Source organism: Chrysemys picta, chromosome 11 (genome assembly GCF_011386835.1).
Source record: "Chrysemys picta bellii isolate R12L10 chromosome 11, ASM1138683v2, whole genome shotgun sequence".
NCBI classification, from domain to species: domain Eukaryota; kingdom Metazoa; phylum Chordata; order Testudines; family Emydidae; genus Chrysemys; species Chrysemys picta.
In genome coordinates this window covers 9,671,679-9,688,602 of record NC_088801.1, presented here as the reverse complement: position 1 = coordinate 9,688,602, position 16,924 = coordinate 9,671,679, and the positions used below count along the sequence as shown (strand labels likewise).

The 16,924-nt window shown below is 40.7% G+C and overlaps 1 protein-coding gene across 19 annotated transcripts in view; it reads left to right on the top strand.

Annotated features, from left to right (window-relative positions):
* The window catches only part of CLASP1 (cytoplasmic linker associated protein 1), a 265,392-nt gene that overhangs the window by 202,131 nt on the left and 46,337 nt on the right, over positions 1–16,924 (top strand). For 12 of the 19 annotated variants that reach the window (XM_042843075.2, XM_042843076.2, XM_042843074.2 and 9 more), the window contains 3 exons: positions 1,050–1,213; positions 2,487–2,565; positions 4,897–5,040. In XM_042843075.2, the coding sequence (XP_042699009.2) occupies positions 1,050–1,213; positions 2,487–2,565; positions 4,897–5,040 (387 nt within the window). Of the gene's footprint in view, positions 1–1,049; positions 1,214–2,486; positions 2,566–4,896; positions 5,041–16,693; positions 16,790–16,924 lie in introns of all 19 variants that reach the window. The other 7 variants (XM_065561472.1, XM_065561474.1, XM_065561473.1 and 4 more) reach the window with 2 other exon arrangements.

Genomic DNA, 16,924 nt, shown 5'->3' with positions numbered 1-16,924 from the left:
GATCTAGTTATGGCCACCATTAGGGACAGGACACTGAACTAGATGGGCCACTGGTCTGATCCTGTCTAGCAGTTACCATGCAAAAGAGATCAACATTTTGACTCTTAAAATTCTGTCTGATGTGGCATTGCTAGGGTCAGGTGTGACTATTTATGTTTGCAACAACATTTGCAACTTGTGAAAAGTTTTAGACTGTTGTACACTAGACCACGTTCTGCTCTCGGTTACAGTGGTGTAAATCTTGGGTAACTTCATTGACTTTATAGACTTCATTGCAATTTGACTTCATTATGTTATGACACAAATTTAACATCAGGTGAATTACTCCAGATTTCCACCAATGGAACTGAGATCAGAATTTGGCCCGTCACTGCTAACCAGGAGCTCATCCATGCTGAATACATTTAGCATTTGGGGGGGCTTCTGGGATTGCGCCATAGATATTGCAATGAATTTGGGGAGGGAAAAATGAATAGAAAAAAACCTTCAGTTCATAAATTCATAAAGGGATACACATATATACACATCTAAAAAACAAACAAACCTAATCCTGCTATCCTTACTCATGTAAGTATACCTGTTGGCTGTAAAGTCCCTACTCACATGAGTAAGGAGACGGGTTTTGGCCCAAGATGTATGATATTTAAAAAAATATGATAAAAAAAAGAAAGATGTTGTAAAAGTTTTTATAAGCCATCTATGAATCCACTGAAAAATTGCACCCAGAGCAGTCAGCATTGATTCACTATGTGTACTAACGAGTGGTTTGTTTTGTTGCATGGCCTGCTTTGCGGTGGAACTCACAACAGAGAGTAAGTGTATTCGTTCCTTCTTCCTTAATCTGTTTAGTGTGACATTTTAATACGGCACATCCTGGATGTTTAATGTCAGTGATTTCTAGTGCTAACATGTTCACTGAGAATATCCATTCATAAAACGGTCTATAAAAAAATCATTTTAAAACACAGATTCTTTGTAGACTTTCTCTTGTGATCATTTCTGATTAAAAACGTAATCTCCCCTTTTTGGAAATTTGCATTTATTTGCAGGTTTTCAGCATGTTTCTAGAAACCCTGGTAGATTTCATCATCATCCATAAGGACGACTTGCAAGATTGGCTGTTCGTTCTCCTGACACAGTTACTTAAGAAAATGGGAGCAGACTTGCTAGGATCTGTGCAGGCAAAAGTTCAGAAAGCTCTGGATGTAACAAGGTACGGTATGCAAAAGTTCTAGGGATGCTTTAATCCATAAACTGTGATGCACCTCCTAGGCCTGCTTTTTTTATGGTTGGGCGGTTTCAGAAACACTGCATCCCACTCTTGTTTCAAGAGATGGACCAGATTTATCCTGTGTCAATTTGGACTAACCTCCCAGTGAAGTTAGTCTGGATGTTCACCAATGTAACAAAGCAGATTCCAGTCCCCCAAATCAGGTTAAAATAATGACCAGATTTTCCTCTGAAATGCACTCATTTTATATTACTTAACTCCATTGATTTCAATGGAGTTATTTCTGATTTACATTCATGCAAATGAGAGCAGAATCTTTTCTCATATATTTAAAAAACAGGGGCAGAAATCATCTTTTTGTTCTGTGTTTGTACAGCTCCTAGCACAATGGTGTCCTGGTCCACCACTAGGGCTCCTAGGTGCTACGGTAATACAAATAATAATAATAACAGCAAATATACTTACCTTGCTCTTAGCACTTTAGACTATTAAAAGTGAAAGAACATTGAAATCTAATGTGCTTTGTCTCTTTGTGTTCATATTTAATGTTTGATTGCACTTTTTATTTCTCCCAGCTTGGATGATGAACACTAGTCATTTGTTCAGAAAATGAATAGTGCTTTAATACTAACTGCTGAGCATCTTCAACTTGTTCATGAACATCCAGCAAATCAGTAGCAAAGTGAGGATAAGAACTCCGGTGTTCCTGCCTCCTAGCATGCATATTCAATCCACTACAGCATTCTAGCCAAGGATGTCACATGTACCACATTTTCACACTCTGGTAGAGGTGGCACCATGAAATGTTAATTTGTATAGGGCTTTTAAAATCCACTTGAAGAGAAGGAGATGAGAGAGGGAAAGCAAAGAGGAATCAGACACTGAAGCTAACTCAGGAAAAGATAAACCATGATCTGCTATAGATTAGAAAATGAAAGAGCAACATAAAGTAGGGAAAGGAAGAACAGGGGTAACAAAAGCAGGAAGGATGTACATAATACAGGCTGAGTAGTTGTCTGTGAATATATTGATTTGACAGATTTCACCAGTGTTAATGAATAATTCATTCAACACTTTTACATTTGTGGTATTCAACCCATTTGGTAGCTGGTCAAACACAGGTGAAGTTTACAGAATGTTTTAATATTTAAAGGCTATTTCTGTGATTCTTTAGTAATTTTTTCTGTAAGTTTAAATGTATTAAAATGAGTTTGTTCTAATAATAATGGAAATCATTTTTCCCCTCTCTGAACAGGGATTCCTTTCCGTTTGATCAGCAGTTTAACATTTTGATGAGATTTATTGTAGATCAGACCCAAACGCCAAACCTCAAGGTAAGCAGTGAAAACCTTTGCATTGCAACATAAACATGGTCCATTTAAATCTCAGGATGTGTTTTAAAACACTTGATCATACTTGAGTATCTAATATTCAAAGGAAAAATAACTACTTGAAAGCACATGTATAATATGACACTTATAAATAACAATACTTTTGATGTATTTTGCAATATTTTGTATGTACGAATACCTTTTGGTAAAATTTTCAAAAATGCCTAAATTCCATTTTCAAAACTGACTTAGGCTAAATGCAGAAGGGCCAGATTCTGTAAGGTATTTAGGCACCTAAAGATTTATCATAGAATATCAGGGTTGGAAGGGACCTCAGGAGGTCATCTAGTCCAGCCCCCTGCTCAAAGCAGGACCAATCTCCAGACAGATTTTTGCCCCAAATCCCTAAATGGCCCCCTCAAGGATTGAGCTCATAACCCTGGGGTTAGCAGGCCAGTGCTCAAACCACTGAGCTATCCCATGCAGATAGGCACCTAGTTAAAGTTGCCAGCTTTCCTGGATTGGCCGGGAGTCTCCCGGCATTGGAATCGATCTCCCAATGGCTACTGAAACCAATCTGGGAGATTTTAATAGGCCGCTAAAAGTGCGGTCAGAACAGAGGGGTTAAGGCAGGTTCCCTACCTGCCCTGGTTCTGCGCGGCTCCCAAAAGTGACTGGCACATCTCTCTGGCTCCTTGGCACGGGGGCAACCAAAGGGTGTCTGCGTGCTGCCCCCGCCCCGAGCGCCAACTCCACAGCTCTCATTGGCCAGGAACCATGGCCAATGGGAGCTGCGGGGGGCAGTGCCTGAAGGCAGGGGCAGTGCGCAGAGCCGCCTGGCTGCCCCTGAGCCTAGAAGCTGGACATGCCAGTCGCCTCTGAGAGCCACCCCTCCTGCACCCCAACCCCCTGTCCCAGCCCGATGAAAGTGAGTGTGTGTGTGGGGGAGGGGGGGCAGAGAGCGAGCAATGGAGGAAGGGGGGGGATGGAGTGAACAGGGGGTGGGACCTCAGAGAAGGGGGGGCAGGGGCATGGCCTCAGGGAGGGGAGGGGCCAAGGCAAGGGTGTTTGGGTTTGTGCATTAGACAGTTGGCAACCCTACACCTAGTGGGGGTTTTAAATTCCCATTGAAATCAAGCTGTTTTTGAAAATCTTACTAGGAAATCAATGGTGCTTCGGCTTCCTAAATGCCTAAGTCATTTTTGAAGATGGGATGTATTATCCTTTGTCACTTAAGTGCTTTAAAAAATTTATCCACGGATACAATCAACCTATTAAGGTCCCAAAACAGAAGGAAGGTGGCAGGTTCTAAGAGCTTTCATAGGAATGTAGGTTTCCTGTCTTCCTGGCAGATGGTTCTTGTTAATTCCAACCATGATATAAATGGGTCTCTTTGGGACAGAGGTAATATGGTCTGGAGGAGAAACATTAGACTGAGATTTGTTTTGTTATCTGAGATACCACATTCCATCAAAGGAATATGTTTGGGCTATATAGGGTGTGTGTAGAGAGTTCTATGCAAGGTGGCTACTTCAAAGGTGAATGAACTTCAGAAACTCCAGGAATCATGTATTCTTTGTTTTCCAGATGCATGCAGTAGTGCAAAAGGTGTCTTATGAAAGGGAGGGAGAACACTGTTGCCATCAGTAGGAATTCAGAGCCTAGTGGAAACCCAACCGTGGGCATTTAAAAAAATCTTAATTAAGGCAGGAGTCCAAAGTTTTTACCCAGATGGACAATGCTACAATATACATGAGATTGCTAGGCTGCAGCCTCTCAAGCAGTCAGTATAGGTAGAAGGTTCCTTTTGTTTCTGAAATAGATACGCAAATACGTTTTATGGAATAAGTGAAGAAATAACTTTTACTTTTTACCAGCTCATATCCTTTTGTAAAAATCCTATCTAATTTGTGAGAAAATTATAACTTTACTATTGGTGTCTTGCACAATCCTATGCAATTTAATTGTATTCTATTTACAGAATTCTATAGATCCTCTATTAAATGCTATAGGTTTTTAGAGTACTTTCTGTAAAACCCTATAGTTTAGTCCCTATTAAATTCTACAGGAGTTTTCCATAAAACTATGTATACCTTTCTTATAGATTTTCAGAAGGGTACTCTGTCTTCATTGGTCATTTACATGCAGGATGGTGGTCTAGACCTGTCCAATGAGCTGTAAGAGTGTCCAAGTCGTATTTCTTTTTCATTATGGCTCATTATAGAGCAGAGATGAGCTTGCAAGTTTTATGTTTGGCACAGCATAGTTCTGAGTGATGTCCACCTTCCATCATCTCTCCAACAAAGGATGACAATATACTTTTACATTTCTTAGGTAAAAGTTGCAATCCTGAAGTACATTGAGTCCCTGGCAAGACAGATGGATCCCACAGACTTTGTGAACTCCAGTGAGACCAGACTTGCTGTATCTAGAATCATAACTTGGACAACAGAACCAAAGAGCTCAGATGTAAGAAAGGTAGGTTAGAATGATTAAGTTATTGCAAGTGGGACTGTTACCCTGCCTAATGGCAATTAAATTAAGTCTGAAGACAACGAAAAATTGCATGGTTAGGCGATTTGTTAGGGTTTTTGTTTGTTTGTTTGTTTGTTTTCCTTCCCCTGTATCTATTTTGTAATGTTAAGTAAAACATTTTCAAAGTGTTATATTAGCTTTGTTTCTACAATGTAACCGTTGAGATCAAACAAAACCTTTGACAATTTGGGTTTATTCAATACATAAGTTTAAAAGAAACAAAAGGAAGTACAGTCCATCTGTGCAACTCATTGACATGTGAAGGCCAAAAGTTACTGGGTTCAAAAAAGAATTAGATAACTTCATGGAAGATAGGTCCATCAATGGCTATTAGCCAAGCTGGTCAGGGATGCAATCCCATGCTCTGGGTAGCCCTACACCTCCAGCTGCTGGAAGCTGGGACTGGACTGCAGGGGATGGATCACTCAAAATTACCCTGTTCTGTTAATTCCCTTAGAAGCATCTGGCCCTGCCCACTGTCAGAGACAGGATATTAGGCTAGATGGACCATTGGTCTGACTCAGTATGGCTGTTCTAAGGTGTTTTTGAAATATCTTTGTCTGTATTTTCCTCCAGTCGATTGTCATGCAGGTGAATGATTAAATTACTCACCAATACAATGCAAAGAGAAAGTAGACTGACCAAGTGTGTATTTTGGTAAGCAGTTGGTGATACATGGGAAGTAATTTTTTATTTATTTTTTTTGGTCATTTAGCTAAAGATCCAGTGCTCTGCACACTATGTGCTCCAAATGAAATCAGATATAATCTCTGAGATATGGTATTTAAAAATATCACCTAAGGTACTGAGTACCTTCGACTCCTATTAAAGTTGGTTGGTATGTCGTGTCTAGAAAAAGCTGTCAAGTTTAGGTCAGGCTTAGCTAACATGAGCTAAATTGATGCTTTTCCTAATGTAGATGCATGATAACAGACAAGCTAAAATTGAGCTAACAGTGTCACCCTGAATCTGCACTAGGAAAAAAGGTCAAGTTTAGATTGCGTTTAGCTAATGTGTTGGCAAAACACATCCGAAACTCAAGACGCTTTTCCTAGTTAAGACAAACCCAATGGAAGTTTGAGGGTGTTCAGCAGTCAGGGTGACCAGCCGTCCCGATTTTATAGGGACAGTCCCAATTTTGGGGTCTTTTTCTTATATAGGTTCCTATTACCCTCCACCCCGTCCCGATTTTTCACACTTACTGTCTGGTCACCCTATCAGCAGTTCATCACACTGGACCCTTAATGTAAGATGTAGGTTCCTAGAAAGACACAGATAAACAAAAAGATACCAGAAATTTCACCTAAGTATTAAAATGTGCAGAGCCTTTAACTGTTGAAATATTTCATTTGTTGTATTAATGCCAAAATAATATTTTAGCATTTTATAACTCCAGTAAAAAGGGAGTATTTGCTTGTAAATAAGCAAATTCTTTCTGTAAATGAGTGTTTATTACTTATGGCGTATGCCTTAATATGCTCCTGAAAATCTTCCTTGAGTACCAAAGCTACTGCAAATGCATCAGAGCTCACGAATGTCAGTCAGGATTCTCCAAAGAAAGTTTTCACCTCCATGTTATACACATTCTAGCACAAGCCAGCGAGATCTAGAGAAACTTTTTTGTGCACTCTTTAGAAACACTCCGTCGGGGATTATTCACAGTAGTGCAAGTTGACACTTTGCTTAAGCAGGACAGTCCCTGCTCTGAATAGCAGCTCTGATGACTTTAAACCTCAGACTAAATCTAAACCAACCTGGAATGCACATATCCATTTTAAATCCGAAAGAATTAAATGAAGAATGAAACTGCATGATTGTTCCCTGGGCTTCAGCTGAACCCCAAACATTTCAGTCTGCTTAACTTACTACTTAGTGACAAGAGAGAGGGAGGGAGGGAGTGCTGGAGTGAATTCTTTAGTAGCTCAGTAAAGTTGTAGCTCTCTGTTTAACTACTAGACGTATGGCTTGAAAGGCAAACGCTCTGGGGATTGCACAGCTGAAAAAAATGTTTCCACCATTAGGTGTCGTCATTGCTGCATGCAAAATTGAAGAGGAGCCTCTCTGTTGCAGCTGGAAATTGGGATGCATAGGACAGTCAGATTCCAGTATTGTTAAGATATACAGCCAGTGTATATTGGGAGTAAGTGTTTGTTCATAGCTTCATCTACTGCAGAGATCTATGTCAACTCCTACTTAATTCTAACTAAACAATACTCTAATAATTGTCACACTGCCTTGGAGGCTGATCTGAGATTACTGAATCTATTTTATTCAAACCCACATGTGGCTACTACACTTGGCTGAAAAGCTTTATTGTAGGTTACCCAGTTAAAGCAAAATATTAATTTTTGGTTACTAAAAATGAGCAGAGTGCCCATGTAATCCGTGCCTTCATTTGTCAGCAGGACTGATGCCTTTATATGTAAATAAATAACCCATTACTGTCAGGAGGCACACCATGCAAACTGCAGGCTCTGGATGTGACACTGGTTAGCAGCAGCAAATGGTTTATGCAGAATCATCAGCCCTTCTCTTTGGCAAGGTCGCAGTCAGTGAAGTTGTTGAATTCATGATACAATAATGAACTGAATGATCGTGGGCCAGTTTAAACAGGCAAAATTTGCTCTGAAGAACACAGATTAAAAACATGTTTTGTTGAGAACGTGGAATAGAATGTGGAATAGAATACCAAAATTTTGCATCAAAAAGATTTATTTTTATTCCGGAGGAGTCTGAAGCAAAAGGTCAGTCCTTTAGTGAATTTACTGCGCGTGAAAGGGGTCAGCTTGCCAGTCCTGAAGACTGAGGTTCTCTGGCTACAGAACAGATGTCTGAAATGCAAACTTCCTCACCACCAGAAAAGGTGGGGACCGTCTCAAGAATGACAAGGAGAGTTCAGTCTCCAAGTAACTAAGTGCTTACCCTCTGGAGACTGCCAAGAAGGGCTGTAATTAGTATAAACTGTTGTGGTCATTTGTCCAGCAGGAAATGGATTGATACCATCTGCTCAGTTCCCACAGCCCATGTAGTGGGAACAACTTTTGCTCCCTATGGACAAGTCACGATTACAGTGGTGCAGTGCATGTACACTAGGGGCTTGCACTGGTGTAACTACATCATGGTAGCTACACTGGTACAAAACTCCCAATGTAGACAGGGCCTCAAACTGTAACTGCTACTGGGCAGAGGATGTCTCCTATATATATTGTATAGTGCCTGACACAGTGGGGCCCTGACTGGTGTAATAGAAATAATTAATATTGATAATAATTGAAGAAGCCTTCATGTCATGTTTTCTAGACCATTAATCATTTTTGTTGCTCTTCTCTGAACTTTCTTCAATTTGTCCACATCTTTCCTGAAATGTGACTTCCAGAACTGGACAAAATACTCCAGTTGAGGCCTTCTCAGCATGGAATAGAGCGGAAGACTTACTTCTCCTGTTTTGCTTACAACACTCCTGCTAATACATCCCAGAATGATGTTTGCTTTTTTTGGAACAGTGTTACTCTATTGACTCTCATTTAGCTTGTGATCCAATGTAACCTCCATATCCCTGTCTGCACTACCCCCTGGCAGTCATTTCCCATTTTGGATGTGTGCAACTGGTGGGTTCCATCCTAAGTGGAGTACTTTACATTTGTCCTTATTGAATTTAATCCTGTTTACTTCAGACCATTTCTTCAGTTTGTCCAAATCATTTTAATCCTATCCTCCTAAACACTTTCAACCCCTCCCAGCTTGGCATCGTCTGCATACGTATAAGTGTACTCTCTATGCTGTTATCTAAATTATTGATGAAGATATTGGACAGAACTGGACCCCAGACTGATCTCTGTGGGACCCCATTCGATATGCCCTTCGAGCTTGACTGTGAACCACTGATGATTACTCTCTAGGAATGGTTTTCGAACGTTATGCACCCACCATATAGTAGCTCCACCTCGGTTGTATTTCCCTACTTTGTTTATGAGAAGGTCATGCAAGACAGTATCAAAAGGTGTATTAAAGTCAAGATATACCACATCTACTGCTTTCCCCCATACACAAAGCTGTTAGGTTGGTTTGACGTGATTTGTTCTTGACAAATCCATGCTGACTGTTACTTATCACCTTATTATCTTCTAGGTGTTTGCAAATTGATTGCTTAATTATTTGCTCCATTATCTTTCCAGGTATTGAAGTTAAGCTGACTGGTTTGTAATTCCCTGGGTTGCCCTTATTCCCCTTTTTATAGATTAGCACTGTATCGGCCCTCTTCCAGTCCTCTAGAATCTCTCCCGTATTGCACGAGTTTTGAAGATAATCGCTAATGGCTCAGACATCTCCTCAGTCAGGTCCTTGAGTACTCTAGGATGTATTTCATCAGGCCCTGGTGACTTGAAAACATCTAACTTATCTAAGTAATTTTTAACTTGTTCTTTCCCTATTTTAGCCTCAGATCCTACCTCATTTTCATTGGCGTTCACTATGTTAGATGTCCAATCGCTACTAACCTTTTTTTAGTGAAAACTGAAACAAAAGAGGCATTTAACACTTTTCCCATTCCCATATGTTCTGTTATTGTCTTTCCCATCCCATTGAGTAATGGGCCTGCCCTGTCCTTAGTCTTCCTCGTGCTTCTAATGTATTTGTAGAATGTTTTCTTGTTACCCTTTATGTCTCTAACTAGTTTAATCTTGTTTTGTGCCTTGGCCTTTCTAATTTGATCTCTATGTACATGTGTTGTTTGTTTATATTCATCCTTTGTAATTTGACCTAGCTTCCATTTTTTGTAGGACTCTTTTTTGAGTTTCAGATCACTGTACATCTCCTGGTTAAGCCAGAGTGGTCTCTTGCCATACGTCCTACCTTTCCTACGGATAGTTTGATCTTGTGCCCTTAATAATGTCTCCTTCAAAAACTGCCAAATCTCTTGAACTGTTTTCCCCTAAGACTTGTTTACCAACTCCCTGAGTTGCTAAAGTCAGCCTTCTTGAAATCTATTTTTATTGTGCTGTTTTCCCACCTACCATTCCTTAGAATCATGAACTCTACCATTTCATGATCACTTTTACCCAAGCTGCCTTCCACTTTCAAATTCTCAACCAGTTTCTCCATTTGCCAAAATTATATCGAGAACAACATCTCCCCAGTGACTTTCTCCGCCTTCTGAAATAAAAAATTGTCTCCAATACATTCCAAGAACTTATTGAATAATCTGTGCAGTGCTGTGTTATTTTTCCCAACAGATGTCTGGGTAGTTAAAGACCCCCATCACCACCAAGTCCTGTGCTTTGGATGATTTTGTTAGTTGTTTAATAAAAGCCTCATCCACTTCTTCCTGATTAGGTGGTCTATAATAGACCCCTACCATGACATCACCCTTGGTTTTTCACTCCTTTTATACTTATCCAGAGACTTTCAACAAGCCTGGCTCTTATTTCCACCTCAACCTCAGTGCAAGTGTATACACTACTCCTTTTATATACGAGGCAACACCTCCTTCCATTTTTCCCTGCCTGTCCTTCCTGAGCAAGCTGTACCTTCTATACCAACATTCCAAACATTCTGCTGTGTCTCCAGAGGCGGTTTAAACTTGTGTGTGGGTAATACCTATATCTAAACTTATGACCCACTGTAGCTTTAAATAGTTGTGATCTCCTTTAAAGAAAGGTGTAGTTAACACCAATTAGTATTTATGAAATGTCATGATTCCACCTCACCGTGAAATGGAAATAAACGTATGCTCAGTTCACAATGAAAAACTATTGACTGTGGCAGTAAATTGTGCAGGGTCAAAACTGTTAAGTTTAATTTTTAAAACAGGGGGAACTACAATGATATCCAGAGTGTTAAGGGGTAAATATTTCCCCTGCTTTTAAAGACTGTTAATACTAGAGAGTATTTACTCTGCTGCATAAGAGCTAGGAGTAACTTGCTAGAAACCGTACTAGAAAGGGGCGAAAGGCAATTTAGTTTGTGCAGAACAAAAACTATCCTCTGCATCACAGCTCATGCTCTATGTGTAAAGCAGGTTTTGTGGATCAGATTTTGTCCTCAGATGCAATGGAATTGTGCATGGATATTTGAGGGCAAACTATGGCCGTAATGTAAGCATGTAAATTACTGTCAGTTTCACTAAAATTCATTGCTTGGGTGATACTATTCAGAAGCAGTATGACCTTGTAGATGGAACATTGGACTGGACCTCAGAAGACCTTGGTTCTATTACGGGGGTCGCTGCTAGTCTGCTGCCTGACCTGAGGCAAGTCATTCACCTCCTTGTGCCTCAGTTTCTCATCTGTGAAATGGGAATAATGATTCTGAACTCCTTTGTAAAGTACTTTGTAAAGAGCTATTGATGACAAAGTGCTATTTAAGATCTAAATGTTATTACTGTTTAGGAAAAGTGACAAAAAATTGCAATGCAAATAGTGGTGATGTGGGTAAATTGCAGTTATCAATACGTTAGCATGAATTAGCGTGTAATTACTGATATTTCATGGGGAGTTATCATATAGTCCTTACTCAGGCAAAACTCCAATTGAATTTGGATGTCAGGATCAGGCCCTATGTGGGAAAATACTCTAAGTACAATGAAGTGAATTGTTCTGTAATTTCCAGAGTCAAATCCAATTCTACGGTTACCCCACTGATTACAGATAGGCATTTTGACCCTAGGTATATAACTCATCAGTAAGGCTCTGTGTTTGTCACAGATTCCGGGACTTTCCATGACCTCTGTGACTTCTGCAGCAGCCTCTGTGGCTGGCCAGGGAACCGCCTGAGCAGCTGGAGCAGCCCCTGGCCCAGTCACACTGGCTGCTGCTGGCGCAGTCTCGGTCTCCTCACCACCCAGCAGCAGGAGTTTGGGTGTGGGGAGCTGGGAGTTGGGGTGTGGGGTGGTGCTTACCTGGGGGCGGAGGGGCTCCCCAGAAGGGCGACAGGAGCTCTGCTCCCTCAGCTTCTAGCTCCACTTGCTGCTTCCGCCCTCAGCACCGCCCCCGCAGATCCCATTGGCCACAGTTCCCAGCCAATGGGAGCTGCAGAACCAGGGCTTGGGGCAGAATGGAGGCAGCACATGGAGCTAGGAGCTGGATGTCGCTGCTTCCCAGGAGCCGAGTAGGGAACCTGCCTCAGCCCTGCCAACCCCCAAGCACCCGTGGCACCCCCAGGCACTAACTCCCTTTCCCTCCCCTCCCCCCTGAGTACCCGCGGTGTCCCCAGGCCACCCCCAATAACCTTCTCCTCCCCCCCCCCCATGCCCCTCTCGCCAAGTTTTAGTCAGGGTTATATAGTAAAAGTCATGGACAAGTCATGGGCTGTGAATTTTTGTTTATTGCCCGTGACCTGTCTATGACTTTTACTAAAAATACCCGTGACTAAAAAGTAGCTTTACTCATCAGTTCTGCTGAATTCTGGTAAAGTAAGAAGCCTTGTATTGAAGGCTTGCGTGGGACAGAGATGTTTAGTTCAGAATGTGGGGTTGTCCCACACCATGAAGAACAATGGTAAGATATGCAAAAACAGATTGACCTTGGCATTTAAAACAAGTTTTTGTGCAGGTTGAACAGGAACCAGGCCCCCCAAGGTGACAGGCCAGTGCTTTACGTGACACTTTGCCTCCAGTCCTGCTAATAAGTAAAATCTTGATCGCCTTGATGTCAGTGATAAAACTCCCAGTAACTTCAGTTGGACCATGATTTGGTCCATTGCTTTCACAGGAAAAAAGAAAATCTCCCAGTTACCTGACATGTCCCCAGGGTATTTCTGCTGATGGAATGTGATTATCTAGGTGGTTTATTGTACAAGCCTGGAATTGTGGCATGTTACATGACATCCTTGTGTCACACAGTACCATTCCGTCTCCTACTTGTGTGTCTGAGCACTTGAAACACTACTTTTTCAACTGCTCTAGTTTTAAACTGAACTTTAGGCAAAGTGTCCCCAACTACACTCATGCAACTGCACTGGCCCCCAGGTACATCTAGCTAATCTATGTGGCGACCACAGAAGAATGGGACTCAACTGAGATGACAGAGCCATTGCGAAAAGAGTGGAAAAGCACAAACGACTGCGTAGTATCACTTGAACTCACACCAAGATGAAATTCACCTCAATGTCGAGCCTTCATCAATCTCTTATATTAATTGTTTTAATGCTGGTCCATCGCTGGTGTAGATTTCACTCACCAGTGCATATGAACTAAAACAAGTTGGAAGCCCAAATTGTTTTTGAGATGGATTAAATCCAGAAACCCATTAAAGATTCTCTTAGGCACTTGGAATGAGCAAGGGAGAGAGCACAGGTCTCGGGTCTAACATGAGTCCATTTTATGAAAAGTAATATACAATGTTGAGAACAAGTGAAAGGCTTTTGCAACAAGAGGAAACCATTTCTAAGTTATATCAAGAGAAAAGGATAAATCCAGAAGAAAGATATCAGACCAGCAAATACTCAAGGAAGTGCACAGAGGTCATCCATTAAAGATTATGGTATAGGAAGCAATATATTAACAGATACAGGTATTGTCACTTTGAAAAAAGAGATCGTAGCGGACACCCGAAGAAAAGAGTATGGTTAAAATACAGATATTAGTTTAAAATGGGAGTAAATATGAAGGCTATATAAGGACCCGTGCAATGGCCGGAAGAACAAACTTTGCTACGAAAATGCAATCGGACTCCTCTGTAGCAATATTGCAGGACCAAAGCTGCCAAATCACTCCTGGAGCTTCCACAGTGCTGCTCTGACTGCATTTGAGACATGATTGGGCTGGCATGTCTGGTGCCCGGCCTGCATGAAGCACTGCTGTGACTTAATTAAAAGCTCTGCTGAAAAGGAGTCTCTGAAGGCTTTTAATGAACTGTAATTGTGACATGCACCCTGGACATGTTACTGAGCAACAGCTAGTGATAGTCTTGGCCTTTTGAGGTAGCAACTGGATAAAGAATATTGGCGGATTTTTAATAAAAGGCAGATTTTATTTTTTTTTAATGCTGCTCTGGGGGTTCAAATCGGATTTCCAAGAAGCTACCACAGATGCATGTTGTTGGTGCTAAACAAATAAGACCACTGCACACTGTTGTACTAGCACCAAATGTCAGATGTTCACCTCTGGGTAGTGACATTGTGCCTGCGCGATTTGGGCAGTTCCTGTGTGTGTGCAGTTACTACTTTTTTGTGTGCAAATGCAGGATGTATACACACAATTGTTACACATGCACATTGTTTGTAAAGAGAGGCAATTTATACACCAGTATTTAGTGCTACGAATTACTATAAAGGAACTGATGTATGGCGCATTCTCAACTAACACAGACTTGTGCACTTTGCCAGAATGGACCCTAAGACCTGTTTCCTTGGAGCTCTAGTTCAATTTTGGGGCCCGATTCTTCACTGCCCTGCAGCTTGTGCAGACATTTACACCTGTGTAAAATGCAAACACGCTGTAAGTGACCCGAGAGCTCTGGTTTGGTAATGTGCCGAGACCCACCCTGTCCATGTGTCATTGGCTAGACAAAGAGTCCAGCAATGGAGAATCAGGTTTTGGGATTCCATCAAGACCGTATGGGGATTAAAACAGTACTGTGACTGTATCGCTGAAATCCAACTTGTAATGCAGGTCTTTTAAAGAAGTCAAGGTGTACAAGTGCGAAGACTAACCATTTTCAATGACCTCAACACTATCCCTATACTTACAAACAACTGAGGGAGAAAATCTATAATAAAAATCTCAAAATTGACATTTTTTTTACTTGATTTCTTTAATGTTGTTAGAAAATAAAGATCTCCGTGTACTCAGTCTTGTTTCCAAAAATGTGGTGGTCATTTTCTGTTTGTTTAGAATTTGAGGCAGGACTGCTGTGTGAGTCCAAATATTTTTATTGTACGCTCTGTAAGAAACCGATTTTCTAACATTCATAGGCCCACAGATAAAAATTTTAGGGCTTCTTGGATAGCACAGTCCTAGGGTAAATCATTTCCTTAAAATGACCATTATGTATTTTTATGGTACTTTGGGATCCCTTGGCTTGAAAGCAGTTTTATTCAACAAACAGTTGTTTTTATTACAGGGTGGTATTTAAGTAAAATAAAGTATTTTACAGTTTAGCGCTAGTATACCAGATGACTGCTCTCTGAGACAGGAAGAAATTGCTTAATATAATGTGTGTGCAGGCATCATGTTTGTATGTATGTGAGTGTGAATACACACTAATACATGACAGATATATAACTATTCACACACATATGTACAAGTATATGATGTATATATAATATCAATATATATCAATATTCACTATATAGAATCTGGATGTGGTCTCTCTGTGTGTGAGTGTGTATTTACATCTGAATATATGTAAATTTGTGGAAAAAGTAGTTTTTACTTTGCAGATTGTGGGTATAAACAGAGTCATGTAATTGAAGTCTTTGGGAACATTGTACAATCTGATTCGTAAGTGCTAGCTGGTCAAGAGACTTAAGTGGGTTGTGAACTGAAGTGCTTAACTTGGATTCTTCGGTGTTCTTCTCCAGTCCAACTGTTCTTGTAGCCTTCAGATTCTGGAACCCAAAAGGCAGCATACTTGGGAAAACAAGTGTGGCTCAGTTTGGTCAAGGGGTGTGGGTTCTGCTTAATATCCCGATAATGCTAAATCATCTGTCCAAAACCCCACTTAAGTGAGCCTCAATTAAGGCCTGCAAACCATTCCAGTTGGAAGTGAGTGAGACAGTTAATGCAACAGCCTTCTCTGATGTGAAGCTGATACCAACATGGCTTTATCCAAATATACTTGCTCGTGCAAACAGCCTAATGCAAAACTGCTGTAGCCTAATACCTCATGTGGATTCTGCATGATCACTGGTAGAGAACAATTCCATACAAATTAAGCTATTTAAGTCTATAACAGTAGACAGAGATTCCTGCGCCCATATATCTTATGCTTTTTAAAATGGAAATCTACCCACTTGCCTTACACTTGGGTGGTGAAAAGAGAAACACACATGCAATTTTATCATTTCTGGCAAAATTAAGAATAAAACAATAATGTGCAGTAGGAGTGTAGAACTGGTAGCCATTCCCACAGCCTGATGAACACTGTAAGATGCATTTGCACAGAGCATTGGGCTAGTAGACTCATCACAAGACTGAGAGTCAGGAATTCCCAAGTTCTAAACTGACACTGAACTTGACCATCTCACCTAAATCTCTGTCTATTGGTTTTGCTGTCTGTAAGAGTGATAATCACACTTAACAAATGGTGGCTGCAGGGTTTAATTAGTTAATGTCTGAACGTATGCAGTGCTTTACATCTTCATAGGTGAGCGCTAAGGGTTGTTGTAACAGGATTTGGAAAAAATTAACTAGTGCTGCAAAGCCAGAGATCTAAGGCAAGTTAGATTTAACCCCGGTGATCTCATTGACTATGATCTTCCTGCTGGTTGGTTCAAATATTAATATGTATTCTTATTAATCCCAAATTAGGAAAGCAACCTATACCGAAGATGCATCTGATGCAAGAAGCTGGAATATATATTGCATTTAGATGCTCGTTGTTAAAAATCTTGTGCTTCTTTATTAAATAATAACACATTTCCTATTTGTTGAACCCAGAGCATGCATAGTTGGGTAGGTGAGGATTTGCCAGCTAGATCAACTACAGCCTCCTCAGGGCCTGGTGAAGGAAACTTGGAAGAGAAATGTAAACAGGTAGACTACTGTACAGATGTACACTAATCACAAAATACACTTTCTGTTTGCAGTTTAGATTTCTAATACAGTTTAATGGTGTAAAGAGACATTAACTCGCTGCCTGTAAATGCGATGCCTCATTTATATATGTGT